The sequence below is a fragment of the Netta rufina genome (genome assembly GCF_964035555.1).
Source record: "Netta rufina genome assembly, chromosome: 5".
Lineage (NCBI taxonomy): Eukaryota > Metazoa > Chordata > Aves > Anseriformes > Anatidae > Netta > Netta rufina.
In genome coordinates, this window is record NC_140128.1 from 27,685,970 (window position 1) to 27,708,569 (window position 22,600).

At 37.2% G+C, this 22,600-nt stretch overlaps 1 protein-coding gene across 1 annotated transcript in view; it reads left to right on the forward strand.

Moving 5' to 3' along the window:
* Window positions 1-21,405, forward strand: part of GPHN (gephyrin) — a 280,857-nt gene extending 259,452 nt beyond the window's left edge. Inside the window, exons 18-23 of the mRNA XM_084288411.1 lie at window positions 13,005-13,092; window positions 15,168-15,241; window positions 16,468-16,532; window positions 17,766-17,869; window positions 19,107-19,203; window positions 20,400-21,405. Coding sequence (XP_084144537.1) covers window positions 13,005-13,092; window positions 15,168-15,241; window positions 16,468-16,532; window positions 17,766-17,869; window positions 19,107-19,203; window positions 20,400-20,533 — 562 coding nt within the window. The 3' untranslated portion in view covers window positions 20,534-21,405. The remainder of the gene's footprint in view (window positions 1-13,004; window positions 13,093-15,167; window positions 15,242-16,467; window positions 16,533-17,765; window positions 17,870-19,106; window positions 19,204-20,399) is intronic.
* The last annotated feature ends 1,195 nt before the right edge of the window (window positions 21,406-22,600 follow it).

The window sequence follows — 22,600 nt, forward strand, 5'->3', positions numbered from 1 at the left end:
TTTTGTGTTTGTTGATTTCATTTGTGATGTTCTTTGTACCCAATGGTTATTTAAAGCTGTAACGTTTAGCCCTAGCAAAATCTGCTATAGAGTGAGCCTTCTGTTTAGAAAGTCATCTTCCATTTTGAGTTTTCCTTTTATAGGAGACTCTTTTATTAAAGTTGATGAAAAATTTTGATCACGTATGTAATTAATTCAGTTTCCTCATCTGCTTCTACCTTTGTTTGAGTGCATTTTTCTCTTCTCTACATTCTTTTCCCTGTTTTCTAATTTGCTTATCATTTTTTCTCAGAGACACATTAATAACATTAGCTGCTTCCAGCTGCATTTTCATTTATGAGCCTCTGATTGCACAATAGAGACAGAAAGAATTTCTTCTTCCTTCAGGAGAGAAATTTGGGAAATTCACATTATCTGCTCAGTTGCTTTGAAAATTGATCAGAATACTTACAAAATCAGCAGCATTTTAACTTTCTTGTATGTTGTGTGATCAATAAGCATATGAGAGCTCTTCCACGTTTGAGTGATTTCTTTCTCATTTATATGCCTCTATTTTATGACATCGGTTAACATAAAGCTCCTAAGTGACAGGTAAACCCATTAAAAATCACCCTTGCTGTTGTGACATTACTGTATGATATCCCTAGAACAGAGGTTTTGAAAATGTCTCCATATATTCGAAGGGATACAAAGACCTGACTCATTCAAGGATTTAGCCTGCTTGAATTTAATACTTGCCGTCCAAAAAGAGGTTTAAATCTTTTTTAGTTGTGTGGGTTGCATGTAATTACCAGTATTATAATCCAGATGGAACATCTGGAGTGGAGGCAGAAAATTCTGCATGCAGTATCAGTTTGACGTATATCAATCATAATAGGAGTTAGAATATGAGCTATAGGCATAATTCAGACAGAATCCTAGCCTCTTCCCTGCACCAGTTTAATGCCCAACTTTGCTACAATCAAATACATGTTGCAGAATTACAATTACTAATGAAATATAATTACTAATATCATCTAACAAATAACTGCACAAAAAGCTCTGTTACAGGAAAGGCAGGCAGTCAAGTATTGCAATATTAGATTTTGCTGAATTGGCTCCAGTTCTAGATCTGCTCAAACAACGATGGTGTTGCAAAGGGTGGTCATAGCCTAATGAATCCAGGGACACTGGGTAGTGGTTTGAAGGTAGTTCATATAGGGAGGTCTTCGTCATGCCCTTCCAAAAGGATACTCTCTTTATCAAGCATAAATGTTTAATGTCTGTCACAAATCTCAATAATCATTAGGGCAAACTCAGATACATTGCAATATGTGACAAGTCATCTCTTCCAATGCACACAGAAGAATCTGGAAGCACAAAGAAACATCTCAGCCAAACCAGAGGTGAAAACAGAACTTCAGTCCCAGGGGTCCTCTGTACTGGTAGGAAGCTACATAGTGTGACACATAATGGGGTAAAATTTCTGGTGTGAGGCTAATGCACAACTGTGTGTCATTCTCATATTTGTCCTCAAAAGTCGTGGACTTCTTTCTGAATTGGCATTTCTAGAGTCACCACCCAGAAGTATGACACTGAACAGCAAATAAATAAGGAGGTCAAAATGCTATGAAAATTCTCCTACATTTACAGATGGAGGGAATCTGTAAATGTATTTGTTGGAGAAAAATAAAAAACTATTTTAATTCATAATGTCATTTGGGCACATCTATAGTTTGCTGGCCTTCTTGTAGAAGATCATTGTGAGAGCCTGAGTATTACATAGAGTTTAGCAGCTTTCCAGAAAAAATTCTCAATGTTTGAAACTGCTGACCATAATGATGATTAAAGCAGAAGCTGAGATTGCTTATGAAATATGAAAGTCTTTTGTATGTCACTTCCTGAGACACAGTGACCCTATATCAAGAATCAGAGACTGACTTTGTTCTCTGAAGAACAAATGAGGAAATGAGACTATTTCAGAAAATGGCAATCTTAGGAAATCTGTCAGAAACAGACTGACATCTAAACTTATGACCTGAATAGTTTTAGTATTTTCCCATGACTGCCAAACGGCATTACCATGCATTGGATCTGACTGACCCTTTCTGTGATGACCTCTGAGGAGAAACCAGGTGTGGATTTACAATTTGATAAAAAAAGGATTTTAGATTTCATGTTAGTAATGTTGGTGTGTATCTATAACAGTATAACATTGTACAATCATATTAGCCCAGTCTTCTCACATTCCTAACTCAGAAAGGATCTGTGTTTGCCCAGAAATGATCTTTGAAATGACAGACTGTAGCTGCTGTGTGCAGGATCAACTGAGCCTGGTTTGAGAACTGGGGGCAGTTGCTATTGTTGATGCTCAGCTGAAAAGAAAAAAGGGCTCAAGAGCTGCACAATGACTTTCAATGACTTTCATCATTGGGTCCATTTCATCTTGAACATCTTATTTGCATTTTTTTGAAAGAGACATTCATAAATCTTCATGTCAAATGAAGATTTTTTTTACATTTTACATTTACTTGTCTTACATTTTAAGACAATCAGAGGAAAAAACAAAGTAAAGTCTTTTACTACCTAAAGAATATAAAAGGTATTTGTCTGTTATAGACAGAATAAAACATAGATTTCACGTTACTTCATATTTCTGTTACAAAGGACACTATCTAACAATGATTTATTCTCAGTCAAACTGACTTGGAAGAAGTATATGTATAAGGAAATGCTCTCTTCATAAAATAGAAATTCATAGCAAAACATTAATTATTTTAAATATGGTCCTAATAGCAGTAACTATTTCAATTTGTGACATTTTTTGCCCAGTTGAGCCAACTTCTGAAACTTAGTTCTTCACCCTTGTGAGAAGCCTGTCCAACCTATAGCAGAACTGTGGTGTTCCCTTACACCCCTTTCTCTCCATTGCCTGGCCTCTCAGGGATGAAATGTTTCCCATGACTGTTTTGGATATTTGGAGCCACCAAGGGGGACACAGCCAGGCAGAGAATATTCCTTTCACCCCAGGAGCCTCTCTCCTTCCCTGGCTCTTTATTATACCCCTTCTGCTTCCTTTACCCTCAGGAAGCCAGATGTTTTTAAAGAAGAAGGGACACAGAGCTTCCAGAACACTGCGGAGACAGGCCTACCAGATTGGTGAGCACCGTTTTTAAAACACTTGGGACATTGAGGCACATGCATGCTCACAGACAGGCTCGTCTAGGTGTCTGTCAATGCAGAGCTTTGAGCACCGATTCTACCGATGGTTTCCACAGAGAAGCAAATGGTATTTTATTCTGTCCGTCAGATGGTTATGCACAGTGCACTATAGGCATATATGGCTCCACAATGCTGATAGAATTAAAGTTCTGTTAACAGCAAGAGAGTTTATATTACTCATCAGTAGCAGGGAACCCCTTTATCCTTCAAATTTTTTCCCTTTTCAAAATAGAGCAAAATAGGAATACACCTGCTTGTAGGTAGTAGTGGAGTACACCTCTAGGGAAGCCACTGTTATGACTCTTCATAACTTATTTTTATGCATACTTATTTTTCCATTACCATGCTGATCATCTCTAAAGCAGGCTAACTGGAATGTTTGTGAAATCTCTAAACAGTCCACTATGCTTTTTTTTCCCCCAAAAATAGACATACAATTATATACTATCTCCTTATATATGTATATATGTATGGATATGTACTTATCTCCTATCACAGGCAGGTCAAAGGGCAGGAGTGATAACAAAAGGGAAATAAACTATTTGTAAATTTCTCCATTAACAAAAAGAAAAAATGGTTTGTATAGTTTGATTCTTGTGGGAATTAAAAGTGGACAGAAAAGTAATTAAAAACCTATTGAAAGCTAGTACCTGAAAACTTCAGGCATGTAAGGATTCTCAGTGAGGTTAATAAGCCTATTTTTATAACAGAAGGTTGCAAGATTGAATTATATCTTAACGTTTGCTTTGCATACTAGAAAAACAAGCTTCTGTGCTCATTACTGAATCAATCTGTCATACCTGTAGCCTTCAAAAGACTCATTCTTGTTTAGCAATTGGTTATTCCTGCTGAAGCCAAATTGTCATAAATCTAGATCTTCCTCATTAAATTGACTAAAGAACAGCCCACTAGAATCTTATGCTATATTCTACACATCTCAAAGATCTTAACTGCAATTAGCTTACAAGCACCTGCAGTCTTTAAAACATTTTAATTAAATGTGAAGAACATGATGTAGATTGTCTGCCTTTATCAGAAGTTGCTTGGAAACTGGATCAAGCAGGAGCTGATCAAATTCCTCATACAAGTCTAATCACATATCATTACTAACAACTTAAATCTAGAGGGCACATATTAAAAGAGCCTTTGGGTATTTCTAAGCTGTGCTTGGACAAACACCAACAAAAAGAGCTGGTATAGTAAAGCCCTGCTACCTGTAGCAGGAGAAATGAAAAAATGCTTTTGCTTCTGGAGCTGAAGAAAACAACATGAGCATTTTCTTACATGAAAAACATCTTTGTGCTTGAAAGGATATAGCCAAGTATTACAGATACAAATGAAGTTCTAGTTTCTTCCATTGATTACCAGCTGTTAAAAAAAGTGACTGGCTCACCTGAAACAAGATACGTTTCTATTCTGTTCCTTCTTTTCACTTAGTTCTCATAAGCTGTAATTTACTCTTCATGTAGAATTTGCATTATGTTTTAGTATTTTTTATTTTACAATGTTTTCTTAAAAGAAAACAAGCAAACAAGAAAACTATTAAGATATAGCCAGTAACAAGAAAAAAATGTTGAAGGCACTTTCCTATTTTCTCTGACCTGTGGCTGCCAGGTTAGTTTTCTTCTGGAGACAGACTTTTTTTCAGTTGACTAAGTCATGTTTCTGTGAAAGTTTGTGTTTTTCAGAGAAAGCCTTCATTTTGAGGCACTGCATTTAGGGACTGCATTTCTGCCTATCACAGAGACATGTCTACTATAGTTCAAGAGCAATTACACTAATTTACAGAATTTAGCTCTTGAATTCTTACTTAAAATTGAAGCTAAAGCAAAATGTTAATAAGGTAAGAAATTCCACGATAACTATGTCATGACACCATGTGCCAGATTTGCTTTCTATAAGCACCTAGCACTAGTTAGATCAGTCGCAATATTCTACTTTCAGTGATGTCTGTATAAGCCATTTCTCATATTCCATAACTTCTCAGAGAGAGAACTAACCAGTAGAACCATATTTACTCTTCAGACTCACAAATGCACTGTCATCTTTACTGATGAGCAATGTTTTTGGCATTGATTATTGTACTGTGAGTTGTAATTGTCAGTCATATTAGTTCAACCCAACTACAATAACAATTGTGGAATATTTTCCACTCTAAAAGTAAAAAACTTTTCAGTGAATCCGTATAGACTAAGAAGGCAGATAAAATAGAAGATGCTATATTTATTATTGAAATCCCATCCAGCTTTCTGGAAAATATAATGGATTTCTGGTAGGTATTGGAATTGAATCTCTAAGGTTCATTGTCCTCAACCAATAAAATAGCCAGGGAAAATTTATTAATTAATGGAAATCAGCAGTTCTCAGACTTCTCCTTTCTCATCCTCTCAGACTCATCCTTTAAGCGGATGCATGCTAGTCTGGATTTAGAGTGGATATTAGTACTGTTACAAGCATCTAAGCATCACGCTTTTGTCTCCAGACACTGGGGAAATAATCGTCCAGAACCAGTTGACCTAAAAAAAAGGAATCCTTTAACACTTAAGTTTACTCCAAGACAGCGTTCTACCAGCAACAACACCAAAGTGCTCAGTGGTATACAATGGCACAGCACCTGAAGACCAGCACCTACTATCAAAAGTTTGTTCCTGTACTTTCAGTCTTGATGAAAAGTATCACAGTAATTCAGAAGCAAGTGATTGCAGATGAATGAATGTACACAAGCAGCAGACAAGAATGGGATACAGAGCCAACCATCAATGATGTAATGCCATCATGTAGGAATGTGCTCCACAGTGCATAAAGCACATGGCTGCTACAACACAGGAGCTTTTCCTATTGCATTCCCACTGCTATCTCCATTTTTAATATCTCTGGTCTTTTGTCATTCTGTTATATATATGGGTGGGAGTCTTCTGAAACAGCCCATAAAAACAGTGGAGTAAAGTACGTTGTCACCCAGATGCAAAGTTTAAGACATTAGACAGATCTCGTGGTAACTTGAATGAGAGCTGAACACCTCTAAGCAAAGTCTTTTTGAGTTCATAGATGTAAACATGAAAAAGATTACTCTGGGAAATAGTGTTCTTATTTGCAGCAGCATCAATTAAAGGAACAGCAAAAAGTAAAAAAGACAGGTTCTTTTTATGTTGCTATCAGATAAACAAAGCTTGCATACTCACGTTAAACAAGCCAAATGCTACGGTAATTATTCCAGCTTTCCTTACAAGCTGGCCTATATTCTTAGGAAAAACATGTTGCATCTGTTCAAAGTGATCCAGGGGAATACCACAGAAGGTAGAAGGAAGAAACATTATGAGAACATGATGGAATACAGTAGAGAATTTTGAAACAAATACGGTTTAAGAAGAGTGCCCATATGTTCTTACATACATCATCAAAGTTGAATCAGTTTCTACTTTAGAAAACCATACTAGTCAAAACACAGAGTTCCTACTACATTCAAAATACACTCTACAGAAGTTGGCTTTAGTTAGCTAAACTTTATGGGGCATCTATTCACTATTCCGCATCCTGCAAATTACTGATATGCAAAATACTCGTCTCAGCCATGAGGTGAGAAGTGGGTGACAGACTTTGTCTTTATGCCCAGCTGCATCCATCTCTTCATTTTGAAATCTGTCACCTCAACTGAATGAGCACGAGAAGAAAAATGAGTTAATCAAAAAGGATCAAATCCATATCCTGCCTTTCCTCAAACGGAAATGTCATTGCACTTGATGAGATCTCTGTCTGAGTACAGTAAGTACTCTTGGCTTTTTTATTAAAGTTTTCATTTATTACATTTTTTGTTGTTTTTCCTCTTTCTTTTTTCTAGGGTAGAAGTAGAAACTATCAGGATCTTTTCACACAAGGAGAATTTCTAGCAGGTCCTTGTAGTTTTGTTAAATCTTCTGGGAGATCTGTTTAACAGAAAATAGGCCTCAGAAGATGTAAAACCAGCACAAGCAAGTGTTCCACATGGAAGCAACCATAAAATGCTAAACTCTAGGTACCTGCAGATGATGGCACATAGACTTTCAAAGTTTGCCATCAACTGCTATAGTTTAGAGGAGCAGCTGATCTACTTTGGTCTTCAATGTGATTAGTGTAGAGCCAATGCTAGCACTTCTGTTTTCACTATGTGTGCAGGAATCTGTAGATCCTCTGAGTCTGTGAGGGGCCATGTGTGAAGGGGTACTTATTTCAGCATGCAATTGAAATGTATAGTACATTTTCAAATGAAGTAAAACAGTAGACAAGAAAGGTTATCCAACTCTTCTTTTTACTCGCATAAGGCACTTCTGCATGCATCTGGCACATTATGATGCATGCATATCTTTTTGTATGTATGCCCAATATATTTGTAAAGCACTGAGGTTTAAGGTGCTAAATGTGATATTTTGCATGCACCAATTTAACAAGTAGTTTTCCAAAAGATTGGGGTTTATGAAAGCCTGGGCTGCGGTATAGAAGAATATGACTATCAAAAGAATTTGTATTAGTCATCTGACAGTAATAGCTGTATATGGTAAAGTACAACAAGGACTGAAAATGACTGTCAGATAATGAGATTGTTTTGAACAAATGAGACTGCTATGGCAAGAACTTGGTGGAAATGGTCCTAGAAATCAGGAATTAACTACAGATTCTGTACTGTGACACGGCGACAATGTATTGATAAAGCAGTCCTAACTAAATGTCCCAGTTCAGTTTTACAGGGATCACATGTTTTACTACTGAGGTCATGCAGCTCATGATTTGTTCTTGTTTTGTAAATTAAATGATATAACTGAACAGTTCGTAGAATCATAGAATCAGTCAGGTCAGAAAAGACCTGTAAGATCATCTAGTTCAACCTTAAACCTAGTACTAACTTCCACCACTAAACTATGCTACTAAGTTCTACCTCTACACGTTTCTTGAAGACCTCCAGGGATGGTGACTCAACCACTACCCTGGGCAGCCTACTCCAATGCTGCACAACCTTTTCCATAAAGAAATTTCTCCTAACATCCAATCTAAACTTCCCCTGACACAACTTGAGGCCATTTCCCCTCATCTTATCACTTGGTGCTTCGGACAAGAGCCCAATGCCCACCTCGCTATAACCGCCTTTAAGGTAACTGTAAAGTACAATAAAGTCTCCCCTGAGACTTCTCTTCTCCAAGCTAAACACCTCCAGCTCCCTCAGCTGCTCTTCATAAGGCTTGTTCTCTAGACCCTTCACCAACTTTGTGGCCCTTCTTTGGATATGCTCCAACACCACAATGTCCTTCTTGTAGTGAGTCTTGTAGTGAGTACAGTTGCACATATCTCAAATTGATGGTGTTAAGGGTTGTATAGTTGATGACTATTTTAATGAAGCTTGTATCATTTTCTTGTTCAAGCTCTTAAGCTCTTGTATATCTTTTAAGTTTAGTGACAGATCAGTAATCAAGAGCTGTGTAAGTTTTCCACAAAACAGCTTTGATAATCAGATTTTTATCATGAATTTAGAAGGTGTTCCTATTATCGTACACTGCCATCCTGCAAAGGCTCTCTTCAAATTAATGAAGTCAAGTGGCACGTCAACTGAAATGACATGCATATGCTTACTGAATTGTACACGTTGCTGACACTATACAACAGATACCCTCCAACTAATTTCCAGATTGTACTATGCTTTCTGTTTCATAAAACTAAATACAGATCAGGAAATTGAGGTGGTAAAACAGATGTTCTGTTTATCAGACTGGTGTAATTAGTGGAGAGTATTAAGATATGCATAAAAGTACAAGGGCTCTTTATATAAAGCTTTATGTCTGCATCTTCAAAAATATAAGTACAATACACATATACTTGTGCAGACACAGCCTGCTGTAAATGGAGATTTCTTTCTTTTTTGAGAGAAAGTTTGGGTTTGTCCTTATCTATATGAATAGTTTCATAAACTTCATGTAATCTTTATAGAACAAATTTTCTTCATTGTATTCACAGGAGATGCTGGGATGTAATCTGAAGTATACAGAGAGTTCTGTATATAGTTTCTTTAATCAATTATCAATTCCAGCATGTAAGAAAAGCACACTCTCTTCTCTTACACAGTGTCACACTGACTTTGAAAATCACTAAATGATACAGAATAGTTTTGCTATCTGGAAATGAGACTTCCCATCAAAATCTCCTTTACATTGATTAAGGCATTCACTGTTATATTTGAGCACCTGGTACAGTCCTGTCCACACACAAAAAAAAATAAAAATAAAAAATCCAAGAATAGCACTTTCGGAAGACATCTTTAAGGATTTATTCTAGTAAATGAGACCATTAGTCTAGCTAATCCAGTATCCTGCCCCTAGCAATTGCCAGGGTTTCAGAAGAAAGCTTCTGATCTGTACCTGCTCAGACATGACTGTTACTTCTCAGCTTCACAGTGATTTGTCACAGGCCCATTAGAATGATCTTGTCCTATTATGCTCAGATGCCGAAATTATTTTGTCTGTTCTTCCAGAAGTTAATAGTCTTAAGTTATTTATTCCATTTCTATGTCAATCCAAAGGAGAAGCTGCTCGTTTTTATGCAACAAATGAAAAGAGAAGTAATATCATGTTATCTGATTATATTTATATCAAATATTTGTTAATGTGCATTCTGAGTGATAATTCTGCATGAACTCCACTAAAGACAATGGAAATATTTGCTGCAATGTTGATTTAGTATTACAGCAGGGGATTCCTGTCATGAGAGTGTATTGTATTAACTGCAGAGGAAGTGAAACTACCAGCTTTGATTAGGGTATAAAGAAGGTTAGATAGACTTGAGTGACAAAAAGTATGCCAAATATGGCAAAAGAAAGAAGCCTGCTACAAGGACAAGGGAGGAAATCCTGTAAATCTTTCCTTCAGAATGAAAACAAAACTAGTGTAATCATTCAGTTTATTATTATGTTTCTATCATAGCTTTCATTTGGAGGAATTATCTTTCAATTTGGAGGAATGGCATGTAATAAAAAAACTCCATGATGAACTATCTTCAGTGGTATGCTACTGTCATAAACAAAGTTGTGAATTGAGCCCTCCCCTGCTCTGAGACTGGGCTTATTTTGTTTTGTTTTGTTTTTTCCTTTGGCAAGAAATATTATATTTTATAAATATATATATTCAGTATATAAAATAAATAGTTTCAGTATATAAATAAGTGCATTTCCATTCTATTTAACAGTAGTTATATATAGACTTGTTTGCTTTTTACTGTTCCTTCTGTTATTCTCAAACCACAACCAAAAGCAAGCATGCTTCATAATCCAGAATTAGAATCTCCTCAGACAAGTGGTCTTGCTGCCTATGAATAACCTTTAAATAATTAAGCAAGATAAAATGAAACAGCCTGAAGCAAGCTCCAGATAAGATCCTCACCTGCATCGCAACATAATGAGGAAACTACACTGAAAGCAGTCTTAGCCTACGAATAATGGCACGAACATCTGTCATCACGGTTCAGCAAGGCTTATATCCACCTGTGTAATAAATGCATGTTCCCTGCGGCATTCCAGCCTGCACCCTTGTTCGCAAGTATTAAGGAAGACTTAGATGCTGAGCGACTTCTGTTACAAACTATAATAATCGTAAGCAATGTCTTACTGCATACAGGTTGCTTCTTAGACCATCAATATGAAACAATTGGTTCTGAAGAAGACACAACTACAGCCAACAACAGACTTGTTTTTTCTTCTAGCCTTCACAACTAATGAAAACCCATGCTGGTTTTTTGAACAAAATGATCCTGAGATTTCAGAAGGGGCAGCTGAGAAAATGTCTCTGTGTCCTAAAGGACAAAGAAGCAGATGGTTATGTTTGAGTTTTATAATCTCCCCTCCACACACCCCCCGCAAAAAAAAAGTAGGCATTCATTTGTAGGCTAGTTAGAGTATCCAAGATATGCACTACCATAAAACAACTTGCCACTTACGACCTCACATGAGTCTTGGAGTCACACCTCGGTATGTGCAGCCACTGCTTCCATTAAAACATGGCAATATTTAATTATAGCTGATTGATTACAGCCTGTGCTGTGGTATCAGTAATGTGCTTTTCTTTCTGCTGTAATTTGTTGCCTACCTCTTACAAAGCAGTATGACCTCAAGAGTGACTGTAATCCAACATAAACACAAAAGTTGTGCAGGTTAACCACACTGTCTGATGCCAAAGAGGATGCTGCATCAGTCACTGGAAATGGTGGAGAAGGGGTCCTGGAGTCTTTCTGCCTGGAAGGCAACCAGGGTGGAGGTCACTTGGAGGGCTCTCTGCTGGATAGATGGGGAGTGTGCAGGGTTGCATGCACCTGAATTATCCACTCACTGAGGGAATGCAGTTGTCTTTGTGTTACATAAAATGTAGTGCACCCAGCAAGAAGTAATGCTAACTGCTGCTGAAATCATATTTCACCAAGCCATGAGCAAAGACAGGATTCTCAGAGGAAAGGATTTCTCTTTCTGAGGCCTTTTGGAACACACAAATTCTGCTAGTCTCTGAAAGGTCAAAGAGGACTTGCACAGTATTTCTGATTTTCCTTTTTCCAGTTCAAACCCCAAAATAACTGCATGTATTTTTTAGTGACATATAGCAGAAGTTCCCAAAGTATAGCCAACATGCCATTTGCAGCATGAGGGGCCTTGATAATCCATTTTAATATGTTTTGTAATTGTAGTGTAACACTTAACTGAGGTCCTGTAGTCTGGATGAATTCCTTTATACAGTTACTAGCATTATTACTAATTCTTTGAACAGCCTTCCAGGAAGGAATAGCCTCCCATAAAAATAACTTTCAGAATTCTTAAAGGAAAAAGATAGTGTTGAAGGAACATTACATACAGTCCTAGCAATTGGTTAGCTTCTGGTCAGGTCACAAATGTTAAATGCAAACTATGCATTTAATGAATTGAAAATTGTTTTGGATTCCTTTAGTATTCTTGTATAATTTGTGTTACCGAGTCCCAACACTGTGTGCCTTTAAGCTCTATGTTAGCATCAACACTGCTGTTAGGCAGGGGATGGCTACTTCAAAATTACAATTCCTGTTTAGATCTTAAAGAAAAGAGAGAGATTTAAGACCCCAAAATTGAAAGTATACTCAGTTGCCATCTTTCACCTTTGCAATTACACTCTTTTTTACGGAGGAACACGACAACTCCTTATACACTATTTCTCATGAAGGTAAATAGACACTTGAACAGGACGGATTGTGGTTGTTCAAGATGAAGTGCATGTACAGCTGTCTTTGCTGCAATGGCATCTAACAGAGAAGTTAAAGGATTTGGTACCACTTTTCACTGATGGAAGTTTGAAGTGGAGCCTTACCCCCATTTTTGCACACATCAAAAAAGTCAGACAGGTAGTAGTGCAGCCTGCTTAGAGGCCAGTAGTTCTCATGTGTCTGGTCTCTCTACATAGCCCTGTTGGTTCACCTAACTCATAATTTGTATTGCTACAAACTGTGCAAGTGGTACACTTTTATAGACTTGTGTTGGTGTTCTTCAGTCCCAGCCTAAAGCATCCTTCCATTCAGGTTGCCACCTTTTAGATTGAAAGGTGGCAACCTGTGTGATGTCTACTTAATGAGACTTCAATTCTTGAGTTGAACAGAGCAGTGTGGAGCCTTCAGAGGGAAAAAATCTCAGTTGTATCCTAGTTGTAACTACTTTTTCAAGTGTGTGTGTATGTGTGTGTATATATACATCTATATTTGTGCACACGGGTGCTTACTTATGCTGTAACTCTTAATAGTTCCATGCCACTAATCTGCTTGCCTGTTCTTTTCTGTAGCCCAGATGATTTACTGAATGCACTGAATGAGGGTATCAGTCGTGCTGATGTGATCATTACATCAGGAGGCGTATCTATGGGGGAAAAGGTATGCTAAATTTAAGTATGACTCCTAAAATATGTATTTCAAGCCAGAGTTTGTCATCAGAGCTTCTGCCTTTGTATTAATGTTTATTAATAAGGGATCTTCTTTTTGTACACTTCAGTGTGAATTAAGTAAGAAAAAAGCCATCAGTGCTGTCCTCATTTACTTTGTTCTTATTATAGTAGATGTAGTACAACAGGGAAGATTCTAATTCTCGATGTGAGTGATTTGCATTTTTTTTTATTTAAGGAATTAGTTGTGTAGTTATGATAACAAAGGTGATTGGTTAATAGCACATAAAGACAACAGACTTCTTTCTATTCTTAGAGTAGGTAAAATGTAGGCAGAATAAAGCTACTTTGCAAGTACTGTGAAAAGCAGCTGAGTATGTAAATAGCTCTTTCTTACTCAGCAGATCTGTTTCCTGTATGTGCCAGAGCTATATCTGTTACAAAAATAGTCTGATCACATTTTACACCTGATAGTCCTACAGAGGCAATACATACGAGACACAGTGAGCTGATATATTTGCCTTTTGAATCATTAACAGAATTGTTGATTGAGTTCCTGTTGGTAATCCCTGTGCCAAAACCATCAAAGAAAATAGGGATACAAAGATGCTGGTGGGGCGTAGATGAACCTGCAGGACATTTATTAATCATGACTTATGCGAAGGAAAACTCAGATTACTTTTTGATCCCAGGCTGAATCTGTGAGTTTGGCAGGTAAAACAAACATCTCTCCTTTTATAACTAACAGATACTAAAGACAGTCATTAGGAGATGACAAGCATCAGTACTGTTTTTGTCACTTTTCTGAGTAGAAATCATATTGTTGGATACATCATGGAAATGGATAACAAGTTAAACCAGAGCCAATTACTTTCAATTCCATTATTCTCCTCCGTATTCATAGAAAAATACTCAAGGACAAGTGCTGATCTGTAAATTGGGAGTGTAGTAACGTAGTAAATTGGGACATTGTACAGACATGGGAACTCTAGGAAGTGACTAAACTGCTGAATGGTCTTACAGGCATTTATGCATTCTGGCTAACTTCTCTGTAGCCTGAATTTTAGGCAACAGCATAAAGTCAATAGGCTCTGTATTCCACTGACAGTTCTACCTCTGATACTGAGCTTTTAGCAGGTTTAATGAAATAACTGAGCATCTAAAAATTAAATGGCAAGTAAAAATGTGGTTAATGCAATCAATAATCAATAAGTGAGAACTCATGCCTGGCTGAAAAAAAATTGCTGCTTTCCAAGTATTTGAACAAAAGAGAGTGAGAGAGATGGGAAAACTGCAAGGGAGCTTTAGATTTACTGCTTCTAAAGTCTGTCTTAACAGTTGATTGTTACATCCTGTGTCTTAAGTCTCACTAAACACAACAGACAGGATACTACATCTTTGAACACAGCAATTTTCAGTAAAGACTGAACAAGTAATTCCAATTTTTGTGATAACTGGATCGATTATGTTTATCCAGAAGCATTTAACTTGAACTAATGCACAAGCCACCTACAGTTTTTCCGTTCTGAGAAACTTAGGACAGTTAAACCTGAACACTGTGAATTAGACCATGTCCCCAAGAAATTACAATAATTACAGTATCCTGAAAAACTATGATTTCTACAGTCTTGATTTCAAAAGTACTAGGAGATCTCTAAGTCTGCCTCTAGATAGCTTCTGTGGCAAAAGTTAAATAGCTTGATGATTTGAAGGCTTAACTTTGAATCATAAAGGTCGTTTTTTTCCTATCTTTTACATAAAGAATGTTCTAGTAATAGGTATTTGTGGGGTCCTCTTAAGATTCCAATGCTGCAGCTGACTTTTAAGTAAATATATTAGTATGTCTTTGTGGAGTCAGGTTTGGCACCTAAAATCAGTTTGTTCTTCACCCCTTCTTTTTGAAAATACTTTCTTTCAAATACTGGAAATTCCCCATTGGACCATAGCACTTTCAGGATATAACAAGTCTTTCATCTTCACTTGATATTAATTAATTGCTTTGAACACTTAGATGATATAAGCCACTTTGATGTTACTTAATTGATTTTCTTTTTTTAATTTAAACAGGACTATCTTAAACAGGTGCTGGATATTGATCTTCATGCACAGATTCACTTTGGCAGAGTTTTTATGAAACCAGGGTAAGAAATCTTTTTAATGAGGTAGCATGGATTGAGGCCATATTTGGCCAAATATAAGTGCTATCTAAGTGCTTCAGTAGATTCCAGTTTTCCAAATACATTATAAACCACGTGGTAGATACATATGGGAAAAAAGCGAAGTCCATCCTATTCATATTAGTTATCATGTTTATAGGTGAAATTAAACACAGAGATTACTTTTTATCAGTAACAGGTATTTCTCAACAACTGCTGCAAATCAGGAGCTAGCATACTTTAAGCATGTCCATAATCTTCACTGTGATCACAGCTAAGATACTGACATTTGTGTGAAATACCTGGGAAATACAGGGACATCTAATTGCTGTTTTGTTTAACAATCATCTAACTGCACTTCAAAATTTACATAGGTCATACCACTATAAGCAAACAATTTATTGGGAAAGATGAAATGGCAACTAATTTAGAAAGTTTTATTTATTATAGTATGGATTTGGAGGTCTGGCACACAGTTCCTGTTATGTTAGGGACATTTTAAAACAAAAACATCAAACACCAGCTTCCCCTGGTAAAATATGATACTGATTAGTCCTAGCAGATGGAAAATTAGGCAGTAATGATCAAAGTGTGGCAAATCTCCCAGGTACTGCTGAGTAGATGATAGTTGTTAGCTCAAGATGAAGCCAAGGAACTTAGTCTAATCACTGCTTCTATGAAGTATCATCTCTAATGTTTGAAAGGATTGTATTAACATATATAGAAAACTTTTTTAACATGAGTCCCTTTTCTTTGCTAGCCACAGTCTTGAATCATCACATTTCTGTCTTATTTATATAACTGTAACAGCCCCGATAACAAGTCACAGAAGTCTGAATTTGTTCATCTGTAGACTATCTAGCATTTGCTGCTCCAAAACACTGCTCCATTGTCAATATTGCTGTAGACACGGGAGTAAAGGGAACTAGTCACTAATCTTATAAAATAAAATAAAAAAAAAAATGGAGAGCCATCTATAGAAAACAAATACAGCTCTGTTACTGTTAAATTTTGGTGTTATTTCTTTGTTATTTGGTTACTTGCATGAAGACAGGATACTAGATTTTTGTTTACTAATTCAGCTACTTTCAGATGGTTTGTCACCAGAAACAAAATCATCATTTTTTTATTTTCTAAATATTATAAATAATAACATAATAAGGTTCAGTCAAAGTCCAGTGCAGATCATAAATAGCTTTCCTTTTCCATAGCCTGCCAACAACTTTTGCAACTCTGGATATTGATGGCGTAAGAAAAATAATCTTTGCGCTCCCAGGTAAGATGTTTTGTGAATTACTTTTGTTGCCAAGCACAGTTGACAAGATGTGAAACAATACCATGTCTGGTGTTCCTGCTTCCATCCTCAGAATGTGCTGGTGTACAGACCTTACAATTTTTTCCATCCAACAATTCCTTTGGGTTTTGTAAATACACTCTGCAGGGGTGTTTGTTTGTTTGTTTGTTTTTCCCATAGCTCCCTTTACCCTCCCAATAGAGATTCTGTGCATGTAGGTCAGTGCATCCACTCTGAAGTACTGAAAGACCTACAGAGGGCCAAGGAACACAATACCACAGAAGGAAGGTTGTTTTGTTATCCTTGTAGTTTGGAACCAAAAGAGGGCAGCATTGCTTTACCTCCTGCGTGCTGGGTCGCCATGAGAAAGCTCAGAATAAATTATTTCTTTGGGAATCTAGCTATAAATCTGTCCTCCTAAGTTAGGAAAAATGTATTTTATTCTTACTGCTCTGGCTTTGCATGGATTTCTGACAACAAGGAATCTTATTCTTGATAAGCTAGTGGTGTTCAGAAGTCTCTCAAGTTTTTTCTCTCGTTTCTCTCTCTTGCTGCAGTTGTTTTTTTTTTTGTTTGATTGTTTGTTTTTCCAGGAGAGAGATATCAGGGTATCTGTTGTCATGTTATGTATTTTATAATTGTCGCCTAAGGCAGGCCAGATGTGGAAGACAAGTAGTGTTTAACAGAAGTTGGTCAAACACCTCTTCTGTGAGTCAAAATAAACCTTACAAGTCAGTAGAATTCTCCTAAGCAGTTGTACTAAAGCTTTTTGCCACTCCGTTAGGGAATAGCAAGTTATTTAATATTACCTATTCTTCCACAGGTCATGGAAACCTTAATCATGAATCAGGCACCAGATCAGCTTGGACCTACATGTATGCCTGTGCACAATAAACACTGCCCCTGCCGCAGACAAAACTAGATGTAAGAAGAAAGGCAGCAGAGGAATAGAGGCAAATGGCAGGGCCTGAGGAACATGGGGCAGTAGTGCTCAGAGCAGGATTTAGCACAACATTAGCCAAAGAGCAAAGACATTAGCTTTGAGCAGTTTTACTTGCCACATGCTGCTTAAGACTTAAGTGGGAAGTTTCCTGTACATAGCATGAAAAGCTCCTTGGAATCCTTTAGGGTGCAATTGCTATAAAAACAGGAGATTACCTTCACAGAGTAAGTCAAGAAAAAGGGTGTCACTACCAGCTGTTCTTTAACCTACAGGCAATCCTGTGTCAGCTGTTGTCACCTGCAATCTCTTCGTTGTTCCTGCACTGAGGAAAATGCAGGGTATTCTGGATCCTCGGCCCACCATTATCAAAGCCAGGGTAAGAAGCTTGTCCTGTATTTAAAAAGTCTCTCAAGTTGTTGAAACACATCTCTTTGAGTTCTGAAAGACTGTCTTGTTTGGGAAATCAGAACACTAGGCTAATTGACAAATTGTAAGAAGTTCACAGAAAACAGAGGTTCAGTATGAAGCTGTTAATGTTAATCTTCAGTCCCATAATTCCTAAGAGTGAAATGGCCATGTAATGGAGCAAGATGTACACAGGCAGCCATTTGCCAGTCAGGCAGGAAGGGTTATTTTGCTGTATAAAAAATACATTCGTTTTAACCTGTGATAAAAAAATGTAGAGTAATCTGGTAATACCAGTTATGTAATTTTGTGTTGCTAATAGAAAATGCAAATTTGAACACCTTTCTGTTCTTGAATTGATTATTTATATATATAATCTACAGGATCCCCACTCTAAGTAATTTAAGTCCTTTAAACTATTCGTGCCACTCTTATAAGAAATTGTGGATATAGTAACTCTGTTTAATATAGATTCAAGGCATATTATTATAGTGTGTTATTCTACTATTTTTGCTTGAAAGAAGGTATCAAAGAACAGATTACCTTTTACAGTTTTCCTAGTCTTCCTGTCTGTGCGCAGACATTTCTCTTGCAGAGTATCCCTTGTGTCTCTCTTATACGCTTCCTCAGCAGCCTGTTTTTTCCTTTATCTCATGTCTAAAGTACTGGAAAACAGACAGAAATTTGTAGCATTCCAGTTTTGAGGAATATGATCCTCAAACACAACACTCACTTTTGCATGCCTTTTCCAATATGCTTCAATTAAATTGCATTGTGAGTGATACCTTGTGTGTCTTTTTGTTTCAAAGACTGGTCATTTCCCTTTTGTCAGGGCTAGCAGGTTTTTGAATGTGAATAAAAGTTTTAGCTTTACACAACGTAAGCCAGAGACCAGAAGTGATAAAGCTTTTTTCCAGAGAGATAGTATCTTTGAACTCGTGTAAAAGAACAGCTTTGGAATATTTCACGTAATACTTGCAGACTCCATCATACTCTTTGATATTATAATATCATAGTTGTATTTCCCTTAAATACTGCAGTCTTTACATCCTACAGCTTTTGATCTTGCACCAGGCACCATGTGGCCTGGAAATGCAAGTTTTTAGAAGACTATTATTAAGGAAAAAGATTGAACAGATGATTCCATTATCTTAGACAGTGATATCTTAATGCATGACATTTTCATCCTTTCTTTGCTGCTTCTACAGTTATCATGTGATGTGAAATTGGACCCCCGCCCAGAATATCATCGGTGCATACTGACTTGGCATCACCAAGAACCACTACCTTGGGCACAGAGTACAGGTTAGTGCCCAGTCACACAGACTAACAGACACGCTCACGGGTCCTATTATTCCTTCATGCGTGTTTAAAAATAACCAAGCGCATGCACATGTATTTTCATATAACCTTTCTTACACAGACTGATTTGCTCACTTGTGCACATGCATGTTCACAGTCATTTAATTCATTCATGGTATTGAAATTCAGTCATGGTATGACTCACCAACTTAAAGTTAAAACCTTCTTTATCAGAATAATCTGCCTTTATACATACACAAAACACACTTGTATGTTTGCATATATGCACACATTCCTTTTTGTAAATACTCATCCATGCTCGCTTGTACTCACAGGCACATTACTCTTTGTGCATGTACTAAACAAACATGGGTTGGGGCATAGTTAGAAACATTTCAAATAAAAGAAGTGTGATTCTAGCAGAACTGGAAAAGCAGAAGAAACATCAGTGGCAGTATATATTCTCTTAAAGCAGACTAAGACTTTTGTTAGTCTTGTTTGCCACCTAGGGATGCTTCTGGATACTCAGCTGCAGTTGAGGTAAATAGTACATTTGAATGCTTTTTCTGTGTTGTTATATGCCACTTCTTTCTTTACGCAAGGAGACTGTCTGGAATGATTTTCCTGTCAATCCAAAAGTTTGAAAACCAAGAAATTAATGGGCATGAGTTCCTACTGCATTTTATTTTTTTTTTTGTCACTACAACCAATACTATACTGCTTATCTCCAGGGTATATTGTATAGCTCAGTGTCCTGAAGAAACCCATTCTTTTGAGTTGGTATATTAAAAACATTCTAGACTGTGCTGCTTTTGGTCTCTGTACAATCTGAACTAGATACACAAACTGAAAAATTAAGTAATTTTGATAGAATTAGAAATTCCAACAGAAAAGCAATTAGCAGTTTACTACAAGATATGAAGTACAGATAAAGACTTAAGGGGAAAAAATGTGGAAGGCTGGATAGGAAAGTAATCAGCAAGGGAATGAGTGTTTTGAGAACCAGAACGATAGGAGGATGACTATTTCTCTACATAGTTCTCCGTTCCTTTCTACCTTTGAGCAGCTAAATCTCAGCTCTGTGAATAAGTTAGTAACACGAGTATCTGTAAGAACAGCTCTTGTTCCCTGCCTGGTGTGTTGCAGCATTTGAAACTAACTGAAAAACTAATTGATCTTTTTCTCTGACTCTTCTGTAGGGAATCAGATGAGCAGTCGTCTGATGAGTATGCGCAGTGCCAATGGACTGTTGATGCTACCTCCAAAGACAGAGCAGTATGTGGAGCTTCACAAGGGGGAGGTGGTGGATGTCATGGTCATTGGAAGGCTATGATGTCACCAGCAAGAACGAAGCTTTGATGCATGTCCACATATCATTGACTGTATCCTGTAATATGCAACGGCACAGCTAGTTTTTCTGATTTGGATAAAAGTTGATCAGTATAGTCAACATCTTGAATTATATTTCAAATGGAATTTAAATAAATACCTTTTAAAAAAATCTTTAAAAAGAAATCTTAATGAAGAAATTTATTCTGATTATATCAAAGCAACTTTTTCCTTTCCTTGCAATTGCTTTGTGTGTTCAATGCTAGTTCTAATAGCGGTAGCTTTTAGTAGACAGCAGTAGGTGCCTGCAGAACTTGTGTTTTTTCTCATCTTTAAGATACAACTACTTATGCTCTTAAAACAAGGCTGTCTGCTTATTTATACTAGCGTAGACAACACTTGGATTTCCCTTATCAGTATGCTTCATAACCGCTTCACAGAGAGCTTCTGCTTGTTCTTTATCTTGTATCTCGTGTTGATGTGCACAGTGCCAAAAGCGGAGTGGCTGCACTGGGAACCCAATGAAGCCCCGAGGTTTCCTCACCTCGCTGCGCGTTCAGGGATCTCTCTTGTCCCGGCAGCCACCCAGCTCAGTACTCTTGGGCAGTAACTGGATACCTTTTATTTCAACAAACAAGAAATTGCTTCCTTAAGTGCTGACAGCCTTTTTAACCAATACATTTAAAAATGTACAGAACTAAAAACTAAAAAAAATCAAAGACTGATCTTGTACAGATATTAGTGTTACCAGCATTCGTGTGGAAATTAAATGAGCAAAGAAATAAAACTAATGTTAAACAACTCTGTACCATAACATTTTCTGTAATGATATTGAAACTTAAATGAATAAAAAAAATCCTCAATCATTATTTAAAATTTCACCTGTTTAGCCTTGTTGTTTGAACAAAAAAAAAAAGTGTTTTAAGAGGGTATTTTGGGGTGGGGGAAGAGGAGAGGAAGGAAGGGAAATAGTAAACAGAATCTAGAGCCTTCCATAATGTACAATATATCACGGGCAGACTGAAAATGCAGAGTGAGCTCTCTCAAACTCATCTCCCACGGGAAGCAGCATTTGGTGGAGGGTTTTACAATTGGACCCAGCAAAGCTGATGATTTATTTTTTTTCCTGTTTAAATTGTGTAGCATTTACAAGCAGCTCTTGTGCTGCTTTGTGTGGAATTTGATAGAGCTTTCACTTTCTTTTTCTGAGGTTCTCCTTTTGATACTGGGACTGTTCAGCCCTTGCCAGATTTCATGTTTCATCTGTGATTAAAATCGTATCAGTGCCATACTGCACCTTGCTTCCTGGAGTTCTTGGGTCAAATGCTATCCCATCAACTCCATCCATGAAGTCAGAACTTTTGCGTATAGTATTGTTGGAGGACTTAGTCAGGAACAAGGACACAGAAAACTGTGTTTAAGTCCTGACAGCCACAGTGGATCAGAGCTGTAGTTCTACAATAACTGGAGAAGGTATCCCCGAGGCTGATTTTAAGACCTAACTCTGCCATGTAACAGCCTGAATACTCCCTGCACAGGCCGTTACAAACTTAGAAAGCAGGTAGATGGGCATACACCACGTTCAAAGGTACTCCAGGGAATGATCTTTCAGAAAAATATTAATATAAATTGCTGATCATATTTCTTTGTTCTGGACTACATGTCCACACTTGTTATCTCTCTATATAGCAGCAGGATGGCATCAAGTTAAATTCATGAATGCCTGTATTTACTGTACCAATATTGTAAACCACAGCAGTAACGGGAGAGGAAAGTTTAACTCATCTCTGAGAAATAATGTACAACATGGCCTATTTTAAGCAAAAGGATTATTACATGGAGAGGCAGGTGACCTATTCTCTGTAAACACCAGTGATAGGACCCACGGGAATGGTGTTAAGCTGAGGCAGGGAAAGGCTGGACATCAGGAAGAGGTTCTTCACCGAGAGGGTGGTTGCACACTGGAACAGGCTCCCCAGTGAAGTAGTCACTGCACCAGGCCTGTCTGAATTTAAAAGCACTTGGACTGTGGACTTAGTCACATGGTCTAAACTTTTGGGTAGACCTGTGC